Source organism: Apiospora hydei (assembly GCF_038363865.1).
Source record: "Apiospora hydei strain CBS 114990 chromosome Unknown utg000009l_segment0_segment0, whole genome shotgun sequence".
In the NCBI taxonomy this organism is placed as follows: domain Eukaryota; kingdom Fungi; phylum Ascomycota; class Sordariomycetes; order Amphisphaeriales; family Apiosporaceae; genus Apiospora; species Apiospora hydei.
In genome coordinates, this window is record NW_027117368.1 from 6,148,646 (window position 1) to 6,172,752 (window position 24,107).

General features: G+C 53.1%; 7 protein-coding genes across 7 annotated transcripts; 5 read left to right on the forward strand and 2 right to left on the reverse strand.

Annotated features, from left to right (window-relative positions):
- Window positions 1-818: 818 nt before the first annotated feature.
- Window positions 819-2,216, forward strand: PG997_013741 (uncharacterized protein; the record flags this gene model as incomplete). The annotated part of the gene is given in 4 exon segments (XM_066818055.1): window positions 819-1,023; window positions 1,151-1,460; window positions 1,472-1,759; window positions 1,931-2,216. 4 exon segments carry the CDS (start codon window positions 819-821, stop codon window positions 2,214-2,216), a joined length of 1,089 nt encoding a protein of 362 aa, XP_066663747.1.
- Window positions 2,217-3,498: 1,282 nt separating this feature from the next.
- On the forward strand, window positions 3,499-5,500 carry PG997_013742 (uncharacterized protein; the record flags this gene model as incomplete). The annotated part of the gene is made up of 4 exons (XM_066818056.1): window positions 3,499-3,639; window positions 3,723-3,853; window positions 3,914-4,091; window positions 4,154-5,500. The coding sequence occupies 4 exons, from the start codon at window positions 3,499-3,501 to the stop codon at window positions 5,498-5,500; spliced, it is 1,797 nt and encodes a 598-aa protein (XP_066663748.1).
- A 342-nt stretch (window positions 5,501-5,842) lies between these two features.
- Window positions 5,843-6,859, reverse strand: PG997_013743 (HIT domain-containing protein; the record flags this gene model as incomplete). Its single annotated transcript, XM_066818057.1, has 2 exons — window positions 5,843-6,672; window positions 6,739-6,859. 2 exons carry the CDS (start codon window positions 6,857-6,859, stop codon window positions 5,843-5,845), a joined length of 951 nt encoding a protein of 316 aa, XP_066663749.1.
- A 493-nt stretch (window positions 6,860-7,352) lies between these two features.
- Window positions 7,353-11,720, forward strand: PG997_013744 (DEAD/DEAH box helicase; the record flags this gene model as incomplete). The annotated part of the gene is made up of 6 exons (XM_066818058.1): window positions 7,353-7,576; window positions 7,758-8,398; window positions 8,457-10,496; window positions 10,556-11,344; window positions 11,412-11,499; window positions 11,558-11,720. 6 exons carry the CDS (start codon window positions 7,353-7,355, stop codon window positions 11,718-11,720), a joined length of 3,945 nt encoding a protein of 1,314 aa, XP_066663750.1.
- A 491-nt stretch (window positions 11,721-12,211) lies between these two features.
- PG997_013745 (uncharacterized protein) lies at window positions 12,212-12,816 on the forward strand (the record flags this gene model as incomplete). Its single annotated transcript, XM_066818059.1, has 4 exons — window positions 12,212-12,244; window positions 12,379-12,391; window positions 12,503-12,633; window positions 12,736-12,816. 4 exons carry the CDS (start codon window positions 12,212-12,214, stop codon window positions 12,814-12,816), a joined length of 258 nt encoding a protein of 85 aa, XP_066663751.1.
- A 620-nt stretch (window positions 12,817-13,436) lies between these two features.
- PG997_013746 (peptidase family M48) lies at window positions 13,437-14,945 on the reverse strand (the record flags this gene model as incomplete). Its single annotated transcript, XM_066818060.1, has 3 exons — window positions 13,437-13,862; window positions 13,920-14,849; window positions 14,931-14,945. 3 exons carry the CDS (start codon window positions 14,943-14,945, stop codon window positions 13,437-13,439), a joined length of 1,371 nt encoding a protein of 456 aa, XP_066663752.1.
- A 6,592-nt stretch (window positions 14,946-21,537) lies between these two features.
- PG997_013747 (uncharacterized protein) lies at window positions 21,538-22,753 on the forward strand (the record flags this gene model as incomplete). The annotated part of the gene is made up of 4 exons (XM_066818061.1): window positions 21,538-21,600; window positions 21,775-22,042; window positions 22,094-22,314; window positions 22,403-22,753. 4 exons carry the CDS (start codon window positions 21,538-21,540, stop codon window positions 22,751-22,753), a joined length of 903 nt encoding a protein of 300 aa, XP_066663753.1.
- Between the last annotated feature and the right edge of the window lie 1,354 nt (window positions 22,754-24,107).

Sequence of the window (24,107 nt, forward strand, 5' to 3'; positions counted from 1 at the left end):
AGATCACACAAGCAAGTCATGCACAGTTGAGGCTCAATTTCGGTCAAGACCTTCGGTGAAGAGTCGACGATTATATCCAGTTTATTAACTTGATAGAATGGTCGTTTGATACGTCAAGCGTTTCGTGGTTCGCGGATATGCCGATATCTACCTCTTACACACTCTCCGTCATGCAACTCACGATGTAAGTCAAGCGGTGAGCCGGATCGACCGAAATAACCATGTAACTTGCGATATTGTGTCCATATGTCGTTCGGTTAACATGTTAATCGTCACGAAAACTAGGAGGTGCTGAGCCACCAACCACTTGGTTCTCTGAGCATAATCCCTTTGATGTAACACGGATCTAATGCAGTGTGACGTCGCCATGCGAACAGAAGATTGATTGACCAATAACGTCGACGACGCAAGTAATATGTGCGTATATGCCAAGCATGCAGTACCGATTGGATACTTCACGAACTCCCGGAGAGGGCCTGATACAACGTTCAATGAAGTGGCATATCGAGATGTTGTCATCCGAGACGTAGCGCAAGGCATACGCTTCGCTGGGGTTCTATGAAGCCACCAGATCTCGTCGAAGCACTGCTCAGAACTACTGGCAGTCTGAGCAGTAAAGTCACAGGACCCCAGGCTTTTGCTATCTCGTCAGGCAACAGACGCTGACAAATTCATCCAGCCTTTGATGACATAACATGGTGGACTAACAACCCCCTTGAAGAGCCATCACGAGCATCGCCATTGATCGGGCAACAACACCAGTTGATGGCAGCCACAGTTCAGCTCGCGTCCCTGGTAATCATCATTCTGCACTGAGAATGAACACGCTCTTCTTAGGGTTCCATGGGGTTCGGATAGTCTCGGGCCGGCTCATCAAGCGATGCGTGGAGTTCGAAGTGCCTGTCTCGATTCCAGCCACCGACGCCCAGTACCAAGCTTTACGCATTGACAACGACGTCGACGTGGCGGAGTGGACAGTAGATCTCGACTCCGGGTCTTTCCCCAGCGCCAACGCAGCGATGCGTACCCACGGAGGAGACCAGCGACAAGTCTTGCATTCTCCAGATCGCTCATCATGGGGTGACCATCGACAAGAGGTATATATAGTCTCGTCAGACCCCGAATAAAGCAAACGTGGATGGATGAGAAGACAGTGATGATGGTGCTGCTGATGTCAATATATATTGGGATGACGAGTACAAGCCCGCCGAGCTTTCATACATCGACGCCGCCCTGAGGGCTGGCTGTAGGACCCTCACTGACGTACAGCCGTCTGGATGTTGGGACAGTCGTCCAAGCCCGAAGCCCTCCGATGCCCTCCAGGTGCCCGTGCAGGCTGAGGTGATCAAAGAGATCACGCGGTTGGCGGCGGCGGGGGATCTTCTGAAGATCGCAAGGGCCACGGGTGGCGACCGTTCGCGCGCGTTATCGCAGTACAGACCCGCCAAGATCGTCCACACGTCGGCCACAGCTACGGCTCCTTCGCGACCCCACCACTTACTTCATGGCGCGCGCTACCCGGACGTGTAGAGAGCGACGCGCCGGCGCTGCTGACGGGGCTTCTCAACTCACCCAAGGCCACCCTACGCAAGCTAGAAATCCTCGATACCCATTACGCGACGGACTTGGACCCCGCCGCGTTCGCCGCCCGCGGTGTCGGCTACCTGGTCTCTGGGTCGCTCAACGCTGCCCAGGTCAGCCGGTGGCACAGAGCCATCGTGGATGGAATCCACCAGCTTGAACTGCTACGCGAGGTTCAGTCAGACCGCCGGTGTCTGCGAGCTGGTCGAGCTGGGGGTTGGTGGTCGCCAGTTATGGTACGTACAGTCCATCGTAGATCGGGAAAAAGAGTGCTGTCATTGAGTCATCGATCGAAGGATCTTCACATGCCTCAGAACAGACGGAACTATTTTTTTCTGCTACTCCACAGAATGTTTGCGGGCGAGCGCGATTTGACGTTCTGCGCTGGCGATATGCAACTGGAGCGTATGATCTGGGATCAGATCAAACCGCCGCATGCGGATAGCGTCAAAGCCAAAGTGGTCCTGCAGGCAGCGACGAGCCACCTCTTGATCCTATCAACCACCGCAAGCGCGGGGTATGCAGAGATGTTCGCATATTTTCGAGTCTCATGGCCTCCGATCACGTCAAGATTGGGCACCGACGTGACGGTAGAGCTGGCTGAATTTGGCATCTTAGATGGAAACCATACATGAAGTTTGCTTGGGCGGAGAGGTTGGATAGGGAACAGGCGCCCGCCAGCTGCATCTGTCATCCCATGTTTCTTCAACTAAAAAACTTTCTAGCAGCCTCCAGCCGCACCTGCTTGTAAACGGAAGGTGGAGCATGGAAGTTGAGCCGGCAAGCCGATCCGATCTGTCGGTGTCCGTCCAGCAAGGATGGCTTGTAAGAACCAGAAGCTTCTTCATGCGTTCTTGTTCTTTGCTGACACGCATTTTCGCGATCTCTTCTCTATTCTCGTCGGACGTGGGACAGGAAAGGAGTGGTTTGCCCGGTGATCATCTCCGCGAGGACAAGGATCCCTCGACGGGGTTCTTCTGGGATCACTAGGATCCTGGATAGGCAGATGGGGCCTGTACGCACGCACCGCCACTTTGTACAACTCAGCTATGGAGACGGCGGGACGCGGCGGGACGAGCCTGGTCGAATGCAACCGCTGCCCCTCGTCGAGTCAGAAACTGCCTGCGACTCGAGTCGCACCGAATAGTTGGGCTCTCTGGCTCTCTGGCTCTCTACCCGCAGCAGTAACGGCCGCGGGACACACTTGATACCAATATTTGGCCAATACTTGAGTAACCGCCAACCACCAAGCGTGACGAGCTGCTGGGCTGATTTGTTGCGCAACACCTCACCTCGTGGGGCTCCCCGTCGAGCTAGCAATGCGTCCTGCCTAGTGACCACTTTACGTGCGCTGGCTTCATGCCCAGACCGAGCATCGCATTCCCCGTTCTCCAGGTTTGGTTTCACCGCTTATGCGGTCGAGCCGCTCACTGCGCGCACGAATATCGCAGAGCTAGCAGAGAAAAGGGCGTCTGGCTCTTTTCATTTGCTGGCCAGGCCCTGATCTTCGCAGACGAGGACCCCGTCGAGATAAGCAGACACCGCCACTTCTTGCCGCCACATCCAGCCGACCTCCCAGAATCCAGAGAAAGCTCCCTTTCGGGGTCCTTGGGTAGCAAGAGCTGCACAGGGGTCCAACCATCCGACAGGGGTCGCGCCTGATAAAATCCTGTTTCAAGCGTGGATCTAACGCCCTTCAGGCAAGGCCGGCCCAGGGAGGTAACCTCTAGGCAGCTCACCCGCCACACTCTGGTCCCTGGCAAGCCACACTGCATCCTTATTACCCAGATATAATTAAATGGGTTTGCGCGCGACAGAAGTTCGGGGACTGTCTGCGGAACGTCTCGTGTGTTGTGTTGACCAATTTTTCGTCGTAGCTGTCTTTGTTTCTGTCTCTTCACATCCATCACCATCACCATGTACGGAACATTCACAGAGACGACGTCCATTGCGCGGATAATGGCGGGCGACGCCCAGCCAGACGACGCTGCTACTACTGCTGGCCAGAACGGTAGTGCTCACCCTCCCGATGAGGAAGTCAAGCCATACCAATTGCATGTAAGTAGAGCGCCAAGCAACCGCCGATCCCTCATGTTTTCGGTGAAGCTCTGTGGCTCACGCCCGCTGACCCTCGACACCAGGTATCGACGAAATATATCGATCTCACTCAGCAGAAGCTCGAAATTACCAGATTGCCTCACGAGCAGTCGAAGCCAAACTCGGAAGATTGGTGGGAGCCTAAGCCTTTAGTCGAGCCATTGGTTGATTACTGGTGAGTCCTGCTTCTGTCGCACGCGAAAACCACAATCGCAATGGACTAACAGCAGACCAGGCTTGAGCAGTACGAGTGGCGCACGGAAGAGGCAGCTCTCAACGAGCTACCACAATATCGCTCCGGCTTCACGATACCGAATGCTGAAGCACCAGTCCGAATTCACTTCATTCACGCTCGCTCCTCCCACACGGAGAACGCTCTTCCTCTTCTTTTGATACCCCCTTCCCACTTACGAGTTTGTCATTTGCGCACATCCTCAAAGCCTTCACGGAGCCTGAAGATGCCTCGACGAACCAGCCTTTCCATTTGGTTATCCCCTCGCTGCCAGGACTTGGTTTCAGCGATGCGCTACCGAACAACACCGCGGCCATCTCTACGAGCGGAGAGATTCTCAACTCCCTTATGCACAGGCTAGATTACCCGCACTATCTCGTCACCAACGCTGGCTCAGCGTCCGGGTCACCCGCACAAATTGACTGGAAGCTGGCAAGCTACTTGGCAACCAATCACTCCGACTCCTGCGTGGGCACGCACTTCATTTCTCCGCCTCTCGCAAAGCCGAGACTGCAGGAGACACCGATCGCATGGGCAAAATGGTCTCTTGCGAAGTTCTTCTCTGCGCCTATCATGGGCTATCACAAGGATGATTTCTCGGCCCTCAAGAGGAATCCGCCCGCGAAGGAATCGAAGATTTCGTCCTTAGCAGCACAATTTGGGATGAACCACCAGCTGGGCGTGCTGCAGGAGCCGAACACGCTCGCTTATGCTTTGTGCGACTCGCCGACTGGGCTGTTGGTCTTCGTCCTCAAGTACCTGAAGCTCTTGGCTCCCACCAAAGAATTCACCCCGCAAGAAATTGTCAACTTCACGCAGTTGGCTTGGCTGCCAGGTCCGGAGGCGGCGATGAGGTTCTGGGCCCATAGCGCCCGCCACCCCGAAAGCCCCGGAAACCCCAAGAAGACTGACAAGGTCTCGCGGCCCAGAGTGGCTATTACTGTGTTCCTGGGAGACGAGGCGGAAGCATCTGGCTTTGAGTCCGTGCAAGACGCCGAAGCGCAGTTCCTCCTACCGCAACCCGAGATCAAAGAGAGCTACGTGTGTCCCGGCTGGGCTAAGACGCAATACAAGGTGGTCCACGCGCACAGAGCATCTGGCAAGCCCGGCCTGCTGGCCTGGGAGCGACCGGAGCTCATCGTGTCGGGCGTGAGGAGTCTGGCCAAGGAAATTCTGAAGCTCGACTCTAGGCTCAAGCCCAACCCCGGCCCGGCTACAGCACCGCTTGAGAGTGTCGTTGCTGGAGACGACGGTGGCAACGTTGTTCAGGCTGATGCTCCCTTGACCTCGAACCCTGTGCTTATGTCGCCCGAAATCGGCCCGCAGCCGCAGACACCAGCTACTGAGGCGCCCCCTCTCATGACTGCTCTCAGCAGCGACTCTGCGCTACTTGCACCCATTCCCGAGACCGAGGAGCGCCACCAGCAGGAGCGAGAGCAGGCCCAGCGGGAGGCCAGCGAAGATACACGGGTGGCGTCCGACAACGAGACCGCCAAGTACCCCGACGAGCGGAAGCGACTACTCAAGAGCAAGAGCGAGGAGACTTTGGCTGAGCGACCTGGCCAGGGGCGGATGTATCCCGTGCATTGATAAAAGAAAAATGGACAACTACTACACTACATCAAACGATTTTCGAAGTTATTTGCAATGAATGAGATACCACTTTGTTTTTGAGTATGAGTTACGGGGTTTGGGTCAAAATGGGGGATACAGCACCGATGGAATTTTTATATATAGCAAACTTTTCAGAGCACCTTTCCTTACTAGCATATCATCAGCATTTAGAATGAAGCGTATGAAATTAGTTTAGATGAATGTCACCTGCTTATGAATATTCAATTTTCCAAGGGTATCTCTAATTCATTGGTATTCGTGGGCAATATTCCCGTGCTTAAGTACTTAGTAACGTTGTGGTTATACTACTGCTCCTCCCTATTCTCTCTTCCATTCCTCGAACTCCTGAGCTAGGTGCTCCTTGAGCTGCTGAAACTTGTTCGTAAAGTTCTTGCCGCACCGCCAGCAGACGAGCGCCCGGCTCGACCAGTCCGAGTGCTTGCGCGCCCGCGCCTCGGCCTCGTCCATCGGGAAGTCGGCCAGGTCCGCGAAGAACTCCGTGTTGAACGAGTTGTAGTGCTTCTTGTGCCGCATGCACTCCGATGACATGTCGCGCGACAGCACGTGGATGTGCAGGTGGTTCATCGACGGGTTCGAGTGCAGGCCGACTTTGACTTCCTTTTCCCAGTCCCGGCCGGGAGGGAGCTTGCCGTCGCCGCCGTCGTCTTTCCACTCACCTTCGTCGGCGGTGCCGTCGAGGACACGCTGCCGTAGGGCGCTGCTTTGGCTCTCGCTGCCGAATTTGCGCTCGAGCTCCTTGGCTACGAGGGTTTTGAGCTTGGCGGCTTCGGCCTGTGCTAAGGCGAGGAAGGCGGGATCGTTCCGGGCGGCGTCGAACATCTCGACGTCGGGCGGGATCTTGCGCGGGAGCAGGAGGCAGTGCACCGCTGACTTGGGGTACAGGTCGTGGATGGCCACGAAGTCGTCGTTGTAGTAGATGACCCGGCTCTTGGGGAAGTGCGCGGGGTCCGCGATGTACGCGCCCAGCCCGTCTCGGCCCCCGAAGGACCTCTTCTTCCTACTGGTAGTCACAGCAGAGGAAGAAGAGGGGGCCGCCTGTCCGGACGAGGATGCACGCCGTTTGTGGGCTTTGGATGATGATTCGCCTATATCCTGCTGCTTTGGTTTTGGAGTCATGAGTTCTGCGACTTGGTTTGTTAGGTTATATTCATACTACATATACTTGGCGATACTCATGATTTCAAATGACTTACATGCATTTCGTGGAGTTTTGGTGGTGTTGGTCTCGGCAGCACCTGAGGATGGTGCAATGACCGTGCCGGTGATCTCATCGCCCGTGATGCCTTCCTCACCCTCTGAGGCTGCAGTGGACATGCTGATGTATCTTGACCTGAATGTAGCTTCCTGGTATGTGTTGGAGTTGAGTGATTAAAGATGCGGAGAGGAGTTATCAAAGGAAATTGCTACGTACTTGAGTCAAATATCTAAATAGTGGTCGTTCAACGTTGGCTGCAAACTTAAGGTAATTCATATTTCATTGTTTGAGGCGTGAGACGACATGACGCAGGCTTTAGAAGAGAAAGGCAATTACTCGTGGCCTCTAACAACTGCACACACTGTATGTTGAGGACGTGTGCTCCCCAAAAGGTCTTGATTCCTGCCTGAAGGTGCCCTGTAGCTTTTCGTGGGTGGCCAGGCAGTAGTGTGAATAAGCTTATTAATACGGTGTCTTAGCGCTGGAAACCCCAGTTTTTACCTGACCTCATTGGAAACCTCTACACAATTGAAGATCGAGGATAACGACGCAACAACAACCGCGCATCATTCTCTTAACTTCCATTTTACCTTCTCACCAATTGCATTCACAATGGTGAAAAAGGGCAAGGAAAAGGCTACCCCAGCGGCGGCGGCGGCGGCGAGCGCTTCATCCAAAAAGTCAGCAAAGACTCCGGCGGCCCCCAAGGCCAAACCCCCGAGAGAAGATGATTTTATCGTGTTCACAAACTCGGACAAGGACCCCAAGCCCAGACGCCCTAACCCGGCAAAACCGCCCCCTCTGAAGCGGAAAAGGCTGGCCCTCCGAAGCCTACCGTAAAGCAGCTCATCGGCGGTTCCAGCTGGACGGGGAAACTGCCTGTCAATCTCCTCTCGGAGCACTGTCAGAAGCAGAAATGGGATAAGCCAAGTTATGACAATGTGAGAACCTCCGAGTATATGCTGGCTTTCATGTACCTGATAGTTAATATATTGATGTGTCTCAGATGAACAAAAGTGCGGATGGCTACTCTTGCTTCGTGACTTTACGTGCCAAGCACCACAAAACTCAAGAGATGCAGGTCCTGCCGCCTTTCAAGCTGCCTCCCACTCACAAGCATCTGGTCACGCGGGAGACGGCGCTGGAGGCTCGCCATGCCGCCGCCACCTATGCCCTGTTTCGGGTGTGCAGCATGAAGAACATCCACACCACACTGCCTCCGGACTACCGAGACTTGTGGAAGGAGTTCGGCATGCTCAAGAAGGAGGACGTGGCGGAGGGCAAGGGCTGGATGTACGATGCCGATCCCTTCGTCACCCAGAAGCAGCGCGAGGATGACAAGGTCACCAAGGAGAAGAAGCGCAAGGAGCAGGAGGCGATCAAGGAGAAGGCCAGGAACATGCCTGGTGCGTCTGGGCTGGTCCTCAGAAGCAACGCGGCGGGCAGTTCGGGAGGCGCTGGTTCCAATCCCATGAAAGGCTGGACCACCGTTCCCAAAATCGAGATGGGCAGGAAGACACGTTCGCGGCTGGAAGATCTGCTGCGCCGAGAGGTCATATGGAACCCCCACGGCGTCAAGATGACTGCGGTGCAAAAAGCAAAGCATCATCAAGGAATTCACGACTTCTGGTTTCAGGGCCAGTCATATCGAGGAGGCAGTGGAAGAATGCAAGGACCGTGAGGAAACCCTGGAATGGCTACTAATCCACGTACCAGAGGATGACCTACCCAAGTGGGCGCTCCCTGAAAACTACAGCGCTGGCGTATCAGTAGCCGCAACATCTGACCTGAAGCGGGAAGCAGCGATAAAACGGCTTTCTCAGTCTGGATACTCTATCGAGCTCTGCAGAAAAGTCTACAATGACAGCGGCAGCGACGAGGACGCAACCGCAGAGGCTTTGCAGGCCATCCTTCTGGCTAGCGGCGATGGCGCTGCAAACCCCCCTGGGTCCCCAGAAGAGCCACTCATTCTGGGTACACCCGAGGAAACCTGGGAGGAAGAGATGGAGAGTCTCGAATCCGTATTTGGCGAGCAATACAAACGCATATCTGACAGTGTATGCCAAATCGCCATTGAGAGTGTTGAGAACGGGCCAAACAAAAACATTGCTACGGCCATTCAAGTCCGCAGGTCTTCTCGATATCCCACCGAGGTGATTGTCGCGATGGTATCGGAGCTGCCGTCCTATATCAAACTCAGCATCATTAAGAAGACCCTCTCCTATGTCAAAGAGTCTTTGGGTGGCGAGCCTATGAAGATCTACTTCGTGGTGGACTGGGTCCAGCAGAACATCAACGACATCATCCAGCGGCCTGGCAAACTCAAGGAGATTTCAGGGGTGGCTTCGACTGCATCAGAGGTTCGGACTGTCATTTCGCGTCGCAAGACGGCCAGACACCCGAAGCCCCTGAAATGGATAACCGATGCCAGGAGCAAAGAGTCGTGGCAGAAGAGGCAGGAGGAGCCAGACGTCAAGAAGATGATAGCACAACGGCAGAAACTGCCAGCTTGGCAAGTCAAGGACACTGTTGTCCAGACGGTGTTGGCCAACCAGGTGGCTATCATTGCTGGTGAGACTGGTAGTGGTAAATCAACACAGTCTGTCCAGTTCGTCTTGGATGATCTTTACAGCAAGGGCTATGGTAATGTGGCCAACATCATATGTACCCAGCCTCGCCGTATCTCTGCGCTGGGTCTTGCAGACCGTGTCAGCGAGGAGCGATGCTACAAGATTGGAGAAGAAGTTGGTTATTCGATCAGAGGAGAACACAAGTCCAGCGCTCAAACCAGGATCACCTTTGTTACCACTGGTGTTCTGCTGAGACGTCTGCAGACTTCCGGTGGACGGACTGAAGATGTCATCGCTTCGCTTGCTGATGTCACTCACGTCGTAATTGACGAGGTTCACGAGCGCAGTCTTGATACCGACTTCCTGCTGTCTATCATCCGGGACGTGCTGAAGCGCCGAAGAGATCTCAAGCTGATCCTCATGAGTGCCACTCTGGATGCGGCGACGTTCAGAGATTATTTCACCTGTGAAGGCCTCTCAGTCGGATTGGTCGAGATCAGTGGCAGAACGTACCCCGTGGATGACTACTATCTGGACGACATCATACGCATGACGGACTTCAAGCTGGCAAACGACCGGTACTACGACGATACCCCGGTTGATTCGGAGAAGTCTACCGACCCGGTCAACAAAATCATCCAGAAACTGGGCTCTCGTATCAACTACCCCTTGCTGGCGGAGACGACGAAGGCGATTGATGCGTCTTTATACGAAAGCAACAAGAAGGGCGGTATATTGATCTTCCTTCCTGGTGTCGCTGAAATCAACAGGACAGTGAACGAGCTTAGATCCATATCATCTCTGCACGTGTTGCCTCTACACGCGTCGCTAGATACGCGAGAGCAACGGCGAGTGTTCACCAGCCCCCCTCCTGGAAAGCGCAAGGTCGTGGTCGCTACCAACGTGGCTGAGACGTCCATCACTATCGACGACATCGTAGCCGTCATCGACACAGGCAAAGTCAAGGAGACTAGCTATGACCCGCAGAACAATATGCGAAAGCTGGAAGAGACCTGGGCCTCACGGGCGGCTTGCAAGCAGCGCCGTGGTCGTGCAGGTCGTGTGCAAGCTGGAATATGCTACAAGATGTACACTGCTAAGCTAGAGCAACAGATGGCGGAGCGGCCTGAACCTGAAATTCGGCGCGTGGCCCTCGAGCAGCTGTGTCTATCTGTGCGAGCCATGGGTACGACCGATGTTGCCGGCTTCTTGGCAAGAACACCCACACCCCCACGACGTCGGCAGTAGAAGGCGCCATTAAGCTTCTGCAGCGAATGGGTGCCCTCGATGGCGAGGAGCTTACGTCTCTGGGTCAGCAGCTGGCTATGATCCCTGCCGACTTGCGATGCGGGAAGCTGATGGTCTACGGATCTATCTTTGGTTGCCTGGACGAAGCTGTCACCATTGCGGCTATCCTGAGCACCAAGAGTCCCTTCCTCTCGCCACCGGACAAGCGAGATCTGGCCAAGGAGGCGCGCATGCGTTTCGCCAAGGGCGACGGCGATCTTCTGACGGATCTTCGAGGGTTTCAGCAGTGGAGCGCGATGATGGACGAAAGGCTGCCACAGCGACAGGTGCGGAGCTACTGCGACGAGAACTTCCTGTCCTACAACACGCTCTCGGACATTGCCGCAACCAGGACGCAGTTCTACTCGGCGCTGGTCGAGATGGGCATCGCATCCCCCTCGGTCCTCAACAGAAGCGGCGGCAACGGACGCGGTGGCGCCGGCTCTACCGCGGCGGCTACATCGGCATCGTCCATGTCCCTGATCCGGGCCCTGACGGCGTCGGCGTTCGCGCCGCAGATCGCGCGCATCCAGTTCCCGGACAAGAAGTTCGCGGCCTCGATGGCGGGCGCGGTCGAGCTGGACCCGGAGGCCAAGACGATCCGGTACTTCACGCAGGAGAACGGGCGCGTCTTCATCCATCCCAGCAGCACGCTGTTCGACCACCAAGGGTTCGCGGGCAATGCGGCGTTCGTGTCGTACTTTACGATGATTTCGACGAGCAAGATCTTTGTGCGCGACTTGACTCGTAAGTGGTTCCTTTTCTGCGCAACAAGCAATTCGGAAAATAAGAGAGCTAACATCTACTACTATAGCTTTCAATGCGTTTACCCTCCTCCTCTTCTCCGGGGCTATTGAGCTCGATACTATGGGCAGGGGATTGGTCGTCGATGGCTGGCTCAGGTATGTTCTCACCATAAATCCACATGACTATGTTATATACTAATGCTCGTCCTACTAGACTACGCGGATGGGCAAGAATCGGTGTATTGGTCTCAAGACTCCGGGGTATGGTGGATAACATGATTGCACTGAAGGTCAACAACCCGCAGACGGATGTGCATGAAAACGAGGTCATCAAGATAGTGACCAAACTCATAGAGCTAGATGGATTGGATGCGTAAGCAAGCTGCATATAGACGATCTGTTCTCAGGTAGTTAGTTATATCTAGAGGCATCAAACTTTATTAACAAATCAAGACGAAATGAAAGATATGCCAGCCAGCCTTAGCAACAGGCATGTTGTCGTACATGGGCCCTCTCTCGTGATTAATGTAGCTTTTATCAGAGGTTTTAGTAAATCAAGAGCCTCGGATTTGCATCCCATAATCCATACATAAAGTTGTTGGATGTGGTTGAATTGAAACGGCCAGCATTTCAATTCACCTGAACCGTCCACTGAAGATGGAGGGGCAGGCAGGCAGAGTTGATGTATGTGTTGTGTGGCCTGACCTACGGACTAGAGGCCGCGTCAGGTTGCCACCTCCCCGTTTCGCATCGCAACTTCATCAACCATTACCAACGGATATCAATTTCTTCTTCTCAATATACAGTCGCAATACTTCACTTTGAACGACTAACCATTTCGTCCGCTGTTGCGTGAAGAAAACGAAAGATGACGCCAATCGACAATGTGATGCGTTCCAAGGTAAGCAACGCTTGATTCGAACTGAACTCTAACCCTCCTCCGCCACCAGGAGAGTTCCAACTCGATCACAAAGATCCTCAAACCCTATTCAATTCCCCAAAGACTGATTGATTAGGGCTAATCTTCCTCGATAGAACGCCTTCCTAGGTATGGTTTCCATTCCCATTCTATCCCGGGGGCAAAAATACACACACGCATGAGATTTGGAGAAACCGAAGAGCGAACTGACTGACTCGCTCCACGCTTCGTAACCAACAGCTTTCGGTGCCCTCGTCGCCGCTGCCAGTGCTTATGTCATATGGGGCACCGATGTGTTCCCGGCCGAGGCCGATCCCACGGGCAATCCAGAGGACTGGACGAGGGAGGAGCTGCGGAGGTGGTTGGCCAACGTAAGTGTTCTTGTGTCTTCTCTTTGCTTCCCGCCTCTTCGAACCCTATGGGAGAGACAAGAACAGTGTCAGAGCTAACGAGATGATTGTTAAATCAAACAGCGTGATCTCCATCCGCAGTCGAGCGACACGCGGGAGCAGTTGCTGGGCAGAGTCAAGGCCAACATGCGACATATGCCCTAAGAAGTCCGGTGGTCGATGGGGTAGTCAATGATAGAACGACGCGGCAATGGTCTGGCTGAATTCAACTGAGAGCCGCGCGCATTTTTCTGCGTACAGGTGATGTATATAGACTTTGTAGATAGCAAGTGACACCCGTCCATCTATACGGCATGGCACGTCTCTAAACTTGAGGGGGCAAGAACGCGGACCAGCACACACACATCACGCAGCTGTTTGCGAAGCTATTGCATAATGTTCCAGAACATCGATGACGGGATGTATGGATAGAAAACGACGATTGCCTCATCTAGGCCCTCTTTTAAACCCCTATGGGTGAATACATATCTGGTATGCATTCACGAGATGCCCCTAAATTCCCAAATACGGAGACGATATCATCAAGGCCTACTGCCCTGTCCTCCGCTACTATTGCCGGTAGCTAATCCATGTCCGTTTTAAGGTAGGAGGCACTCCGCCATCTATACGAGGCATCCGGGTACAACTAATGTCCCAGCTTTCTCAATTCCCCATGGCATGATGGGAAAACGCATAATGGTAAATCCTAATAATACAAATGTTGGGGCTGGCGCTAGTATGAGGCCTTCGCGCCGCTATTCTTCGCAAAACACTGCAGTGTCAAATCAAAGTTCTCTTCCGGAAGCCTTCTCGGCAACGGTCTCCTCCGACTTCTCCTCGGTGATCTTTCCGCTGGGAACCCAATCGAGAGCCTTCAGCCTCTCGGAGAGGATGGGATGCGAGAAGTGGTAGCTAGCGTACATCCAGTCGGCATCCATCGTGCTGAGGTTCTGGATCTGCAGCTTGATCAAAGAGGCGGCCAGTTCCTGCTGGTAACCGAGCTTACGGGCGAACTCATCCGCCTGGAACTCGAAACGTCTGCTGATGATGTTCATCAACAGCTTGATGACCGTGTCCATGGGTGCCAAAGCGTCAGAGAAGAGGATGAAACCGATGATGATGGGGTGTTCCTTAACGAAACCGAAGTCACGGTAGAGCGAGAAGTTGTTGATGAAGACAGAGAAGAGGGTGAAGATGTAGAACACGTGAATCTAGAAAGTGTTAGTTTGTCAGATTTGATGTCAAGATTCTAGTGGTCATGTGCGTACCTGAGAGATACCGAACAGGCGGGTGGTGTGGCCAAGGCTCCAGTGACCGAGCTCGTGGGCCAGAACGGCGGTAACCTCCTCCGACTTGCTCTTCTCAATGAGGGTATCGTAGATGACAATGTGCTTCTTCCAGGGGAGACCAAAGAAATAGGCGTTGCTGTGGGCACTGCGCTTGCTGCCGTCGATGACGAACAGCTCCTGCAGGGGGAACTTGAGCTTCTTGGCCAGGGATTCGACGTCGGTCTTCAGTTTGCCATCCTCGAGGGGAGAGAGCTTGTTGAACAGAGGCAGAATGGTGATGGGATACACGGTAATCATGAAGACCTGGAGACCAGCGACGAACAACCACAGGTAGAAGAAGAACTGGTTACCAGTCTTCTGCACGATGCTGAGGAAACCGGCGAGGACAGGAGGGGCGATAATGAAAGCCAGCATGTTCGACTTGAGGATATCCGTAATGAAGAGCTTGGGCGTCTGCTTGTTGAAGCCGAACTTCTCCTCGAGCACAAAGGTGTGGTAGATGGACGTAGGCAGAGACAGGGCTTGCTGGATCAGGATGAAGGACAGGACGAAGACGATAGAGTGCGAGATCTCGCCGGTAAACCGGGCCGGGGCGATGTTGAGGAGGAGCTTGCCAGTCCAAGACCAGAGCTTGGGGAGGACGTCGAAGTGGATGAATGCGATGTTCTGTAGCTGGCCGATGAGTCCACGAACGAAGCCGAACTTCGCCTTGGCCCTGCCGTAATCTTGAGATTTATCGTAGACTTCCTTGGACACTTCGGCCTCCAGGACCTTGGGCACCTTGGTCTTCTTCAACACCTGATACTGTCGCCATGATAGGAATTCTTCGAAGAGGTACTGGCCGACGGAGAAGCCGATGATGAGTTTCTTCCAGGGGAAGAAGGGACGGTCCAGCGTCTGCGAAAGGCGCTGTGTTCAAATCGAGGTTAGTTCTGGTTCTGGAGCTGGTGCTGGAGCAACGCTTTCAATTGATTGACAAGACTGTCTTACCTGGAGCAGATCCATCTTGAGTGTCGCGCTGGGTATCTTGGGTGCCAATGCCAGTCAAGAAATACCAGAGGCGCAAACCGATGGGTAAATAAAGAAGATGTGTTGACGAAGTATGAAACGTCGAACCCGCGACGGAAAGTAAGCGGGTCTACTTGAGTAGAATGGCTCTAATAATAAGCTGCTGCAGCTACAAGAACACGTTGAACTCCGGTGTCATGCTGACTGTGCTGTCATGGTGGGGTACCTGTGGCTAAGCAGAGCGCATTCTGACTAAGTACCTAGGTAGCCTGAGGCGCGAGCTACCCCTGTTCAAAGTTTCCCCACGATGCTATTTAGGGATCAGAATGGGGGCACTAAAATCAATGTGAATGGACAATTGAGTCAGTGCGACTGATATTGTATCTACTGCTGCCACGGTCGAAAGGGGGAAATGATCTCGTGGGGACGGGGCATTTCAATGCATACGTATCATCACTGACTTCAAGATGACAAGTAAGCAATACAACTAAGGGCACCCATCTCAGCATGATGAAGATGGCCACACTCCCCGCGTCCGCTTGACCTAGTCGCGGATGGGACACAATGGCATCAACCCACATCGAGTATAGGTCGTTAATCAAGCGCATGACGTTGGGCAACTCTTGAGTGCTACTGCTCAGTGTTATCCCATGCGTGGTTCAGCACTTACGGCGCGTCGCGTCGCGTGGGCTGACAGGGACTATCACCCCTTTTTCATAACAACTGCTCTATCGTTCGGGCTTGTGCAAGCATCGTTGCGTCTCGCGAATGGACCTTGGACGCCCAGGCAACGGGTGGACGTGGTGGTAAAGTCGGATTATGTGTTATGGCGGTCGTCGCACACACCACACGGCACAGTCGTAGGCTGCGGTACCCAACGTTGGTGCTCGATCAACCCGTAGTCTTCTCAAACAAGCGATACACACTCTCCGGAACCTAGCGAGGGCTTGCTATCAGCGACCGGGGATGGTGATGCCGGTTCCGTGTATTTTGAATACACTGATTGCGAATGTAGAGTTCATAAAGTGGTTTCCCGTTTGACTGTCACTAGCTGTATCACACAACTCGAGTCTCAGAGAACAACACACGTACAACACAACCCGACCCATATGTATTGGACATATCCATGCCGGAGAGCGGTGGAGTCTACTTAACATGCCGATGTACCGAACAGGAACGAGGCTCGAAGCATTTGGTAGAGTCTGTGATCATCTCGGAAATCTTCCTGGGCCTCGATAACAGTCCACAGCATCCAACACACACTGTAACACGGGAGCACTCCGATACGGCAGCGAGTAGGACTATTGGTGCTCTTGAGAAACTAATAGTGCCATGATTTGGTCAACAGGGGTAGATAGTAAGGCAGACTATCCTGCTCCGAAGTGAAACGGCAGGTTGGTGGCGCCCTCTCTCGCGTCGGTCGGCATGCTGGAGACGAGGATTACGTGAGAGGTCTGTATCATCCGGGCTTTTAATGACGCCGCTTTCTGCCTCGCTGTGGGTTTCCTGGTAGTCAATACACTGTGTAGAACAGGCAAGTACTCAAGCCTTCGCGGTGTAAACAAGACCCCCGGTGAGGGACTTACAGAGTTGGGCGTGAACCGACGTTCGTTTGGAGTGATTCTGAGCCAATGATGAGAGGCGTTCGTCTGGGATCTGAGGATCGGCTCCTGGCCACCACCAATCAACACTGCCCCATAATTGCCTGGCAGTGGTCCAAGAAACTAACAACGGAGAGCCAATGGTAGGTAGAACTGAACACTTTGGATGTTCGCTGGTCGAGGTAGTATTCAAGACACCGTGCGTCCGGAGGCATACTTGCCACATAGCAGTTTGCTGGTTGGCAGTCGTCCTCAGATCATTACGGCAGGAGGCGCGGTAAGCGTTTGAAACCGAGTATACATCAACATACCTCGAAGATAGGATGCAACAGACTTCGGTATGGGTTTCGGTCTACAGTTGGCGTTGGCGTGCTTGTAGCGAGGCAATATCCCATGCAATAAGGATCATGCATCATCCTACTCGTCAATGCAACCCTGATTGGATGAACATCAGCATGGTATCAAGAACTGGTAACCGGGCCAAGTTATGATACCGGAACGTAAAAGTTGCATTCCGGGTAGTTCGCTGACTGCCAAGGGTCATAGAAGGCTAGGAGGCAGGGACTGCGTTGGCCATCTTGATCCCGGTCCAAGAAAAATGTACCGCGCCGACTAGGTATTCTCAAGGAGCCAAGGAAAGCTCTGTGGCCATACACCACACTGTCATTTTGTACACGGAAGTCGCAAAGTGGCTGCGCGTATTCACTTGGAGGGATGGGTGGTAAGTAATCGCGATGTTGATTTGGGGTCCATGCTAGTTGATCAGGAGGCGAGCACGATTTTTTCAGCTTCGGCTTGGGGATCTGCGTCCAGGTACGTTAGTGTGCGGCGCGAGCCATGCTGGGATTGTACTTAAAGCCTGTAAGTGCCGTGACAAGAATACTGCTTATCAAGGGTTGACCTGGCAGGCATACCGATCCTACCGTGGAAGATTATGGCTGAAGTGGCCTGGTATAGGACAATATTAAAAAAGAGATTCGACATCGACCAGGTACACAAGGTACGCCAGATACACATGATACACAAAGCACAGGACAGAAGTAAAGTAATGCATGGTGAAATAGGAGAAGGTAAGTTGCTTCTGGCATTGCCAGCAGTTAATGACAGGTAAGCGCCATATCCTGGCTGACAATCATTATCTTCCAGTGACCCTTTTTTGACCCATGCTTCTGTCCCTTCCAGGCTCGTTCGCGCTAGGCATTGGTCTCTCTGTTCGAGGTCGCAGGGCCTTTGTGAGCCTCTTTGCCTTGATCCTGACTTCGGCCTCCCCTTTTCTTACTCTTCGCATCCTTTCCCTGGCCGGTCGATTTGCCGGCTGTTCGACCCCTTCGCGTGTGCTCGTGCTCGTGACCAGAGGTCATCTTCTGGCCTGACTGCCCCTCCGTGCTCTTAGAAGAACATGAGCCCATGGCTGGAATTGATGGTGTGTATTGGGTAGCTTTAAAGGATCTGATAGGTAGAGTATACTGCTCTTGAACAAATGCAAGACAAGAAACTTTCAGATGGTAAGAACTGGTGAAAGTATCCTTTTGGTCAGCAATTGATCCTCAGTGAGCCATCAATGGCTTTTCTGAGCGCTCTGATAACATAACAAGATGACTACTTACTGAAGGGCGAAGGCCTGCTTGGGATTCACACAGAAGACGGATCATAGATGGCGTCTCAGGAGGGAAACCGGTGCATAAGATGTAGTGCGCCATCTGCCCCATTTTATACAAGTCCAGCGACATGTATGTAGCTGCTCGAACCGACCTGAGGCCGCATCGTCACGACGGTATTGTCTTCAGATACTAGGCAAGTACCTAGTACAGTTCCGTAGCCTTGAATGATTATCCCATCATCTGTCGCGGCTTTCGTACCGTTGAATGTGATATGTCATGAAAAAGAAAGACACCAGGAGCGACAGTACGCCCGGCCACCGTTGCTGGCAGTCCGGGTGACCTTGCTGATTCCCCGGACGACACAACACCTATTTTGGTATCGTCTAACCAGCTGCAGGAGACAGAGACCGACTCAGAGCGACGAATGGCGCCATGTCCTGCATGATTCAAAATCAATTTGTGCGGGCATGAGAAGGGGCAAAGATCAAGGAGTATGCTCTACTCGCCGTTTGTGGAATATTGCCATTGCGTTAGCACCTCTCGCTTCAGGGGTGTTGCCCCCTGGCACGGGTGAGGTGACATGGGCAAGCCCAGAATGCACGAAAGAGTTTTCCTCCCTGCTCACGATTGAAACCCCGAACATGAAGATTTGCACTGGTCAACGTGGCAACAGGATTGTCCGGCTCCAATTTCCAGCCTCGAGGTTTTTCGAGTGTTGCTTGCATAGCGCGTGGGCTCATACTCGAGGCCCCTTGCAGTGATGCCGATCGGTACGGCCGAAAGCTTCCATGGCAATTCGAGCCGCCCAGCACTCTTCGCTCTTTCCCTTCCATTTCGGCGCCAAACAGATCTCAAGTAGGCCATTGCATTCAATCCCTATTCATATCCCTTCCATTCTCTAGTCCGAATCGCTGACCACCAGAGTCGGAGCGATTGACAAGTGCTGAACCAATGATGACAGGCATGCCAATGAGAGGCTGCCAGTTCAATTGGCTTATACCTGTACTACGCCCCACGTGGCTGTGGGCGACCGAGGGTGGCTGTTCATGCCCCTGTCCCCCAGGTGACTTGTCGATTCCGGGAGCCAACGGATGTCAACGGGCAGGAACTCGTATGTCGTGTGTCGCGGCTGTTCTTGCGGTTGACGTCGGAGCCGGCGACGGGAACCTAGTCATAGGCCGCCGGCGAGTTGCCGCTGCTCCGGTTCGGGAGACAAAGATCTGGTTGGCGCTGTGGCACCTACGGGGAACTACCGTGGCGTAGTTCACTCGCTTGGCTGGCACATCCTCGTCTTTCAATGGCACATTCCTATTCTCGTCTAGTCATTCCTTTTTTTTCCCTTGGACAGGTGCAGTCCACGGTAGGTATCCGGAGATAGGCCATCTCAAAGAAGTAGGTCGTCGGATCTGCAACTCTCAATGCAGGCTTCTATGGGGCGAGCGTAACGGGCCACAATCTGGGTGACAAGAATGGACAGTTTCTCATGAACCAGACCCTTTTTTCTTAGTAAAGAACGGTGTTCGATGGGGGTGGTCATTATTGCATTAAAGGTTGTGGGATGGCGATTGATCCGATCGAAGATTGAAGTAGCAACGTCGGGTGGCTATACGAGGTTGTAGGAGGGGGCGTTAGTTGAAGGGAGGCCCTAAGCTCGTCAAATCTAGGTAACCTAGTGGGTTGTTTGTTGTTTCCATACTTAATCCAATGAGCCAGGTTAAACAATACCCTTAAATGCTAGCTATATTACTACTTACTCTCCCCAACGAAATAGTCGTGCCAACATACGATGTTTGATTGCTTATCATTCCATTGATACATCGGAGTATCTTCCGAAAGTAGGAATCATCACAGATCCTGTTTGATATAGTAGACTTACCCTTATAATTTTCTTGGAAGCTTGCGGATTTCACTCTGGAATCCCTATTACGCCCAAGTAAACCCTCTCTAGTTGGAGATGGTTCCCCTCGTCTTGGGAGTGTCGGCTACTACTGATCTCTCGCGCTTAGTTACCGCTGACTAACCAGGATAGAAGGGACACTCTCTTGCTTCACCAACTAGACCATGGGACAAGGCCATCGATTGCCTTATCAATCGGATCTCCTGGAACTAATCCTCACATTGAAGTACCCAACCGCATGCCAAGTCTACTATAGACGGACAGGTAATAAAACCGAGCCCGACATAACCGATTCTGCAAGGACCGAACTGGCAACGACCTTCATAATCACCAACAGCTTGTGTAGGTTGTCAGCCCAGCAGCTGCAGAGCTCTGCAAGACTCTATCATTGGTAGGGATATGAAGGAACTTGAATTGGTCACCGCTAAGGGTGGGAAGGTAGCGGTAAGGCCTGATCTGGCCCCTGGGCCCTACTGTCATGGTGAAACAATCATTCGCTGCATCCTCTATATGCACGGCACTGTTGCCTTCCCACCCATAGACCGACCAGTTTGGAGATATTTCTTGTCTTCTGTGCAGCCACACTAGGTGTACATGTCGCAATACACGTGGCAGAAACTTTTGCAATCGTCAATGCATACTCCCCTGAACAACCTGCTCCCTTCTCCCCTCTTTTTACAACTACTCTCTGCACCTTCGACCGGTATCACCATCACCTGTATCCAGAACGACTTTCAACCTGATGCAAGGAAAGAATTCTTGCTTAACCTTTCGATTCCGGCTATAGAAGCTCGAGAGAAAGTGCGATAGGATGATGGAATAAAGGCAACTCAGCCTGGCCCAGGTGTAAAGTTTTCTGGACTGCGCAGCCTCGCCATTACTATACTGGGCACACATCTACGGGGTCTATATCATGCTAGACAAGAAAGACCCGCGTGTTGTCCCATACACACCAACTCGGATGACGACAGACCTATTGGTGGTCCGACAATCGGCCCCCATTCATCGGGTGCGGACCGACCCTGTTGCAATGGGGTTGGCGAATCAGACCTCCGTTTTCCTATCAGGATTTCCACTGACCGCCAAATGATAATCATCAAGTTGGTTCGCAGACTGAAATTGTCTCTTGACAACCATTCGTCTTACACCCTTTCCCGGCACCGCCCCAGGAGTCTGGAGCGGGCATACAAACACACCAGACAACGAAACCTCGAAGAATACAGCCTGATGGATTTGGCTAGTCAACAGAGTCAGAAAGATGCATATATCAATGGAAGGCATCTTAACCCCTATCGAGGCTTTAAGGACATGCTCGGTACACCAGTGTTGATTGACAGCACTTCGAGAACACCATGGCAAGCGAAACCCACCCGATCGGAAGCCGTTCTCCAAGCGCGAGCCGCAGAGACTACTATAAACCACTATTGACTCCTAATCGGTTTCGTGTGTAGAACCCTGGCCAGAGGCTTTCAGAAGCTGACATATCCACGATGCAGAGCCTCAACCAAGAAACCTCGACAGGTTCCCTGAGCTGTACCCAGACAAAGATGTCTGTAAGTCTTACCTTGTCCTTCAGCCCTCAAACAGCAATATCTGACCCATATAAAGTGACAAGCAGTCGGACAGGCTGGTCATGGATTGCAGCAAGGGAGAGACAGTTTCCCAACGAAGATTTCCATCGGGGGTTCCACTACCCAACCAATCGTTGCCTGCTGCATCACGAACAGCGTATCACCTGTCTCGAACTCCGACTGTACGAAGTAGAGAAAGATGAAGATGAAGAGACTCTGTGTCAGTTATCCTTTGACCCTGAAGAGTTCCTGGCGCAGTTCTGTGGGTTACCCGACTCGCCCCTATTGTCCTCTGATAACGGCCAGCCAAGCCGAGTCGAGGCAAACAAGGCTGGAACGGCCAAGCAGGACGAGGCCACACGCAATCGTATGAAAGTGAAGGAGAAGCTCATCTTGGCCTTAGACGAGCACTTGAGAAAGTATTGTTAGTAATGTGCCTCAACCCCCTTTAGTTCTGACCAAAAGGCTTATACAGGCCAAGTCGACCTCCTCAACTCCAGTCAGGCTGTCCAAACTAAGCCCCGGGTCTCTCGAGAACAGCACTACGCATTCTACAAGAGAATGAAACGCAAGAACATCTTGACCGAATCAGCCTCGCAATACCTGTGCCATCGAGACGATTTCGTCACCCCGAACCCCAACGTGATCCACCAGCGCTTCGAGGGTCTCTTGTACACTTCCCGGCCTTATTTATGGGTAAGATATATATTCTCTCCTGGTTTTCTTACCCCTCAGGATATCTCAGCCGAACTCATGCTAACACTTCGCGACGGGCGGGTCCCAGGAGATCGCTGGCTTCTTCCGCCGGGGCTTATGCTCCTTCTGCCGATGCTTTGACCTCCCAGCCCCTCCCCGCTCCGACAGGGATGAAGAGTACCCCGAGTACGACTACGATGCCGGCGTTCTGGAATGGCTGAGCAGGTTCCTCCTGGCGCCCATTGTCGCTGCCCTCTTGCTCGTGCCCGTGGCCATCCTATTCTTCGCCAGGCTTAGCAAGGCTGCTGAGTTCGGCGTCGTCCTGACCTTCGTCGCCCTGTTCGTACTCACCATATCGTGCTTTGAAAGGAGCACCGTCAAAATCATCATCGGGGTTTGCGCATTCGAGGCTGTCTTGGCTGCGTTTCTTGCAAAGTAGGGTTCGGATCTAGACGGTTTGGCGGGTGTTTCCCTGGATGAGGTTCTTTCCCAGACGTGTTCTCCTGTTCTATTTGGGGTCGAAGACTCTGCTGTTGGCTTATAGACCCGAGAATTGTCTTCGCTAAATTATTCTCGAAAAAGGAATGAAACACATTGCTAGATGACTGAGCCCCTGAGCCTCCTGCGGGTGCACCTAATGTTTCTATATAAGTGCTCGCGTTCAAAAATGGCACGTTTCCCTGCCTGATCTGAGATCGCATGGAAGTAAACGAAAAGTTATTCTCGGAGAAAAGATACGGAGTGAGTGGATATAGTAGAATAAGGTCGGTAAGCAAGGAGACATGTCGTTGAATTGTCCCGCACCCGGTACGCAGGGGCGAATCATCTTTCACCTTTTACCAAGCTATTTCTCGATAGGGAAAACCTGAGCCTGCGCCTACCTACTCAACAGGAGTTCGTGGCGAGCCCCCTTGCCGACAGGTTCGCCTGCTGGATCGAGGCTCAAGATGGGGTGGCTTAGTGGCTGGACATGTGTTACTCTCTTTATGTACTGTATACATCTTGGGCAGCGCCTCTCCTCCTAGTCGCCTCGTGGGAAACCAGCCTCTTTCTTGTCTACCTGCACCTACAGGGGGCGAGCCCTGCTTTGATTACGCAGCGCAGGAACACCAACCAGGCTGTCCGTCGCCCAAGGTACCGAACCCACTCACCGCTCCTTCCGGCTCGATCAACCCATGCTTCCTGGGCAAGCCACGTCTGTAAGCCCAAGCATTGAAGGACTGCAGGGGTCTCTCAGGCATTATCGAAATTACTGTCTGTATCTAGTCCGATGATCAGGGGCAGGGGCCCATGCCGCGATGCCCAGGGTCCGTACGCGGCTCCCGGGTGCATATCGGGCGGCGAGTACAACTAACATGGGGCCTGTTCGCCATGAAACCACTACATCTGCGGGCACCAGGGTCAGTATGTCCTACTCCATGGAAGCCGGGCGTCGGTGGGTGGAGTTCGCGGACAAGCGAAGGAACACGGTGGGGATTGAGAGCGACCCGCGAGTTTTATTACATTCGGAGCCTAAGCCAAGAGCGCATGGTCTTGTTGGCGGGGAAATCGCTATCTCTATTAATTCAAAAAGCATCCAGCAGTGGTAGTTCATGCGGGAGTTCTGAGCTGGGAGGCAATGGAGGTGCCAGGGGTTCTACTTGCTCTGCCCCCCGCTCCCCCTTTGGGTATTGTACGTTCCGCCAACCGCTTTTTCCATCGGCGTTCAAGTATCCATGTCCCAAAACACCGTAGAACCGTGAAAAGGATAAGAAAATGGTAGGCCTCCCGTCTCCAAAGTAAGAGATGTACAT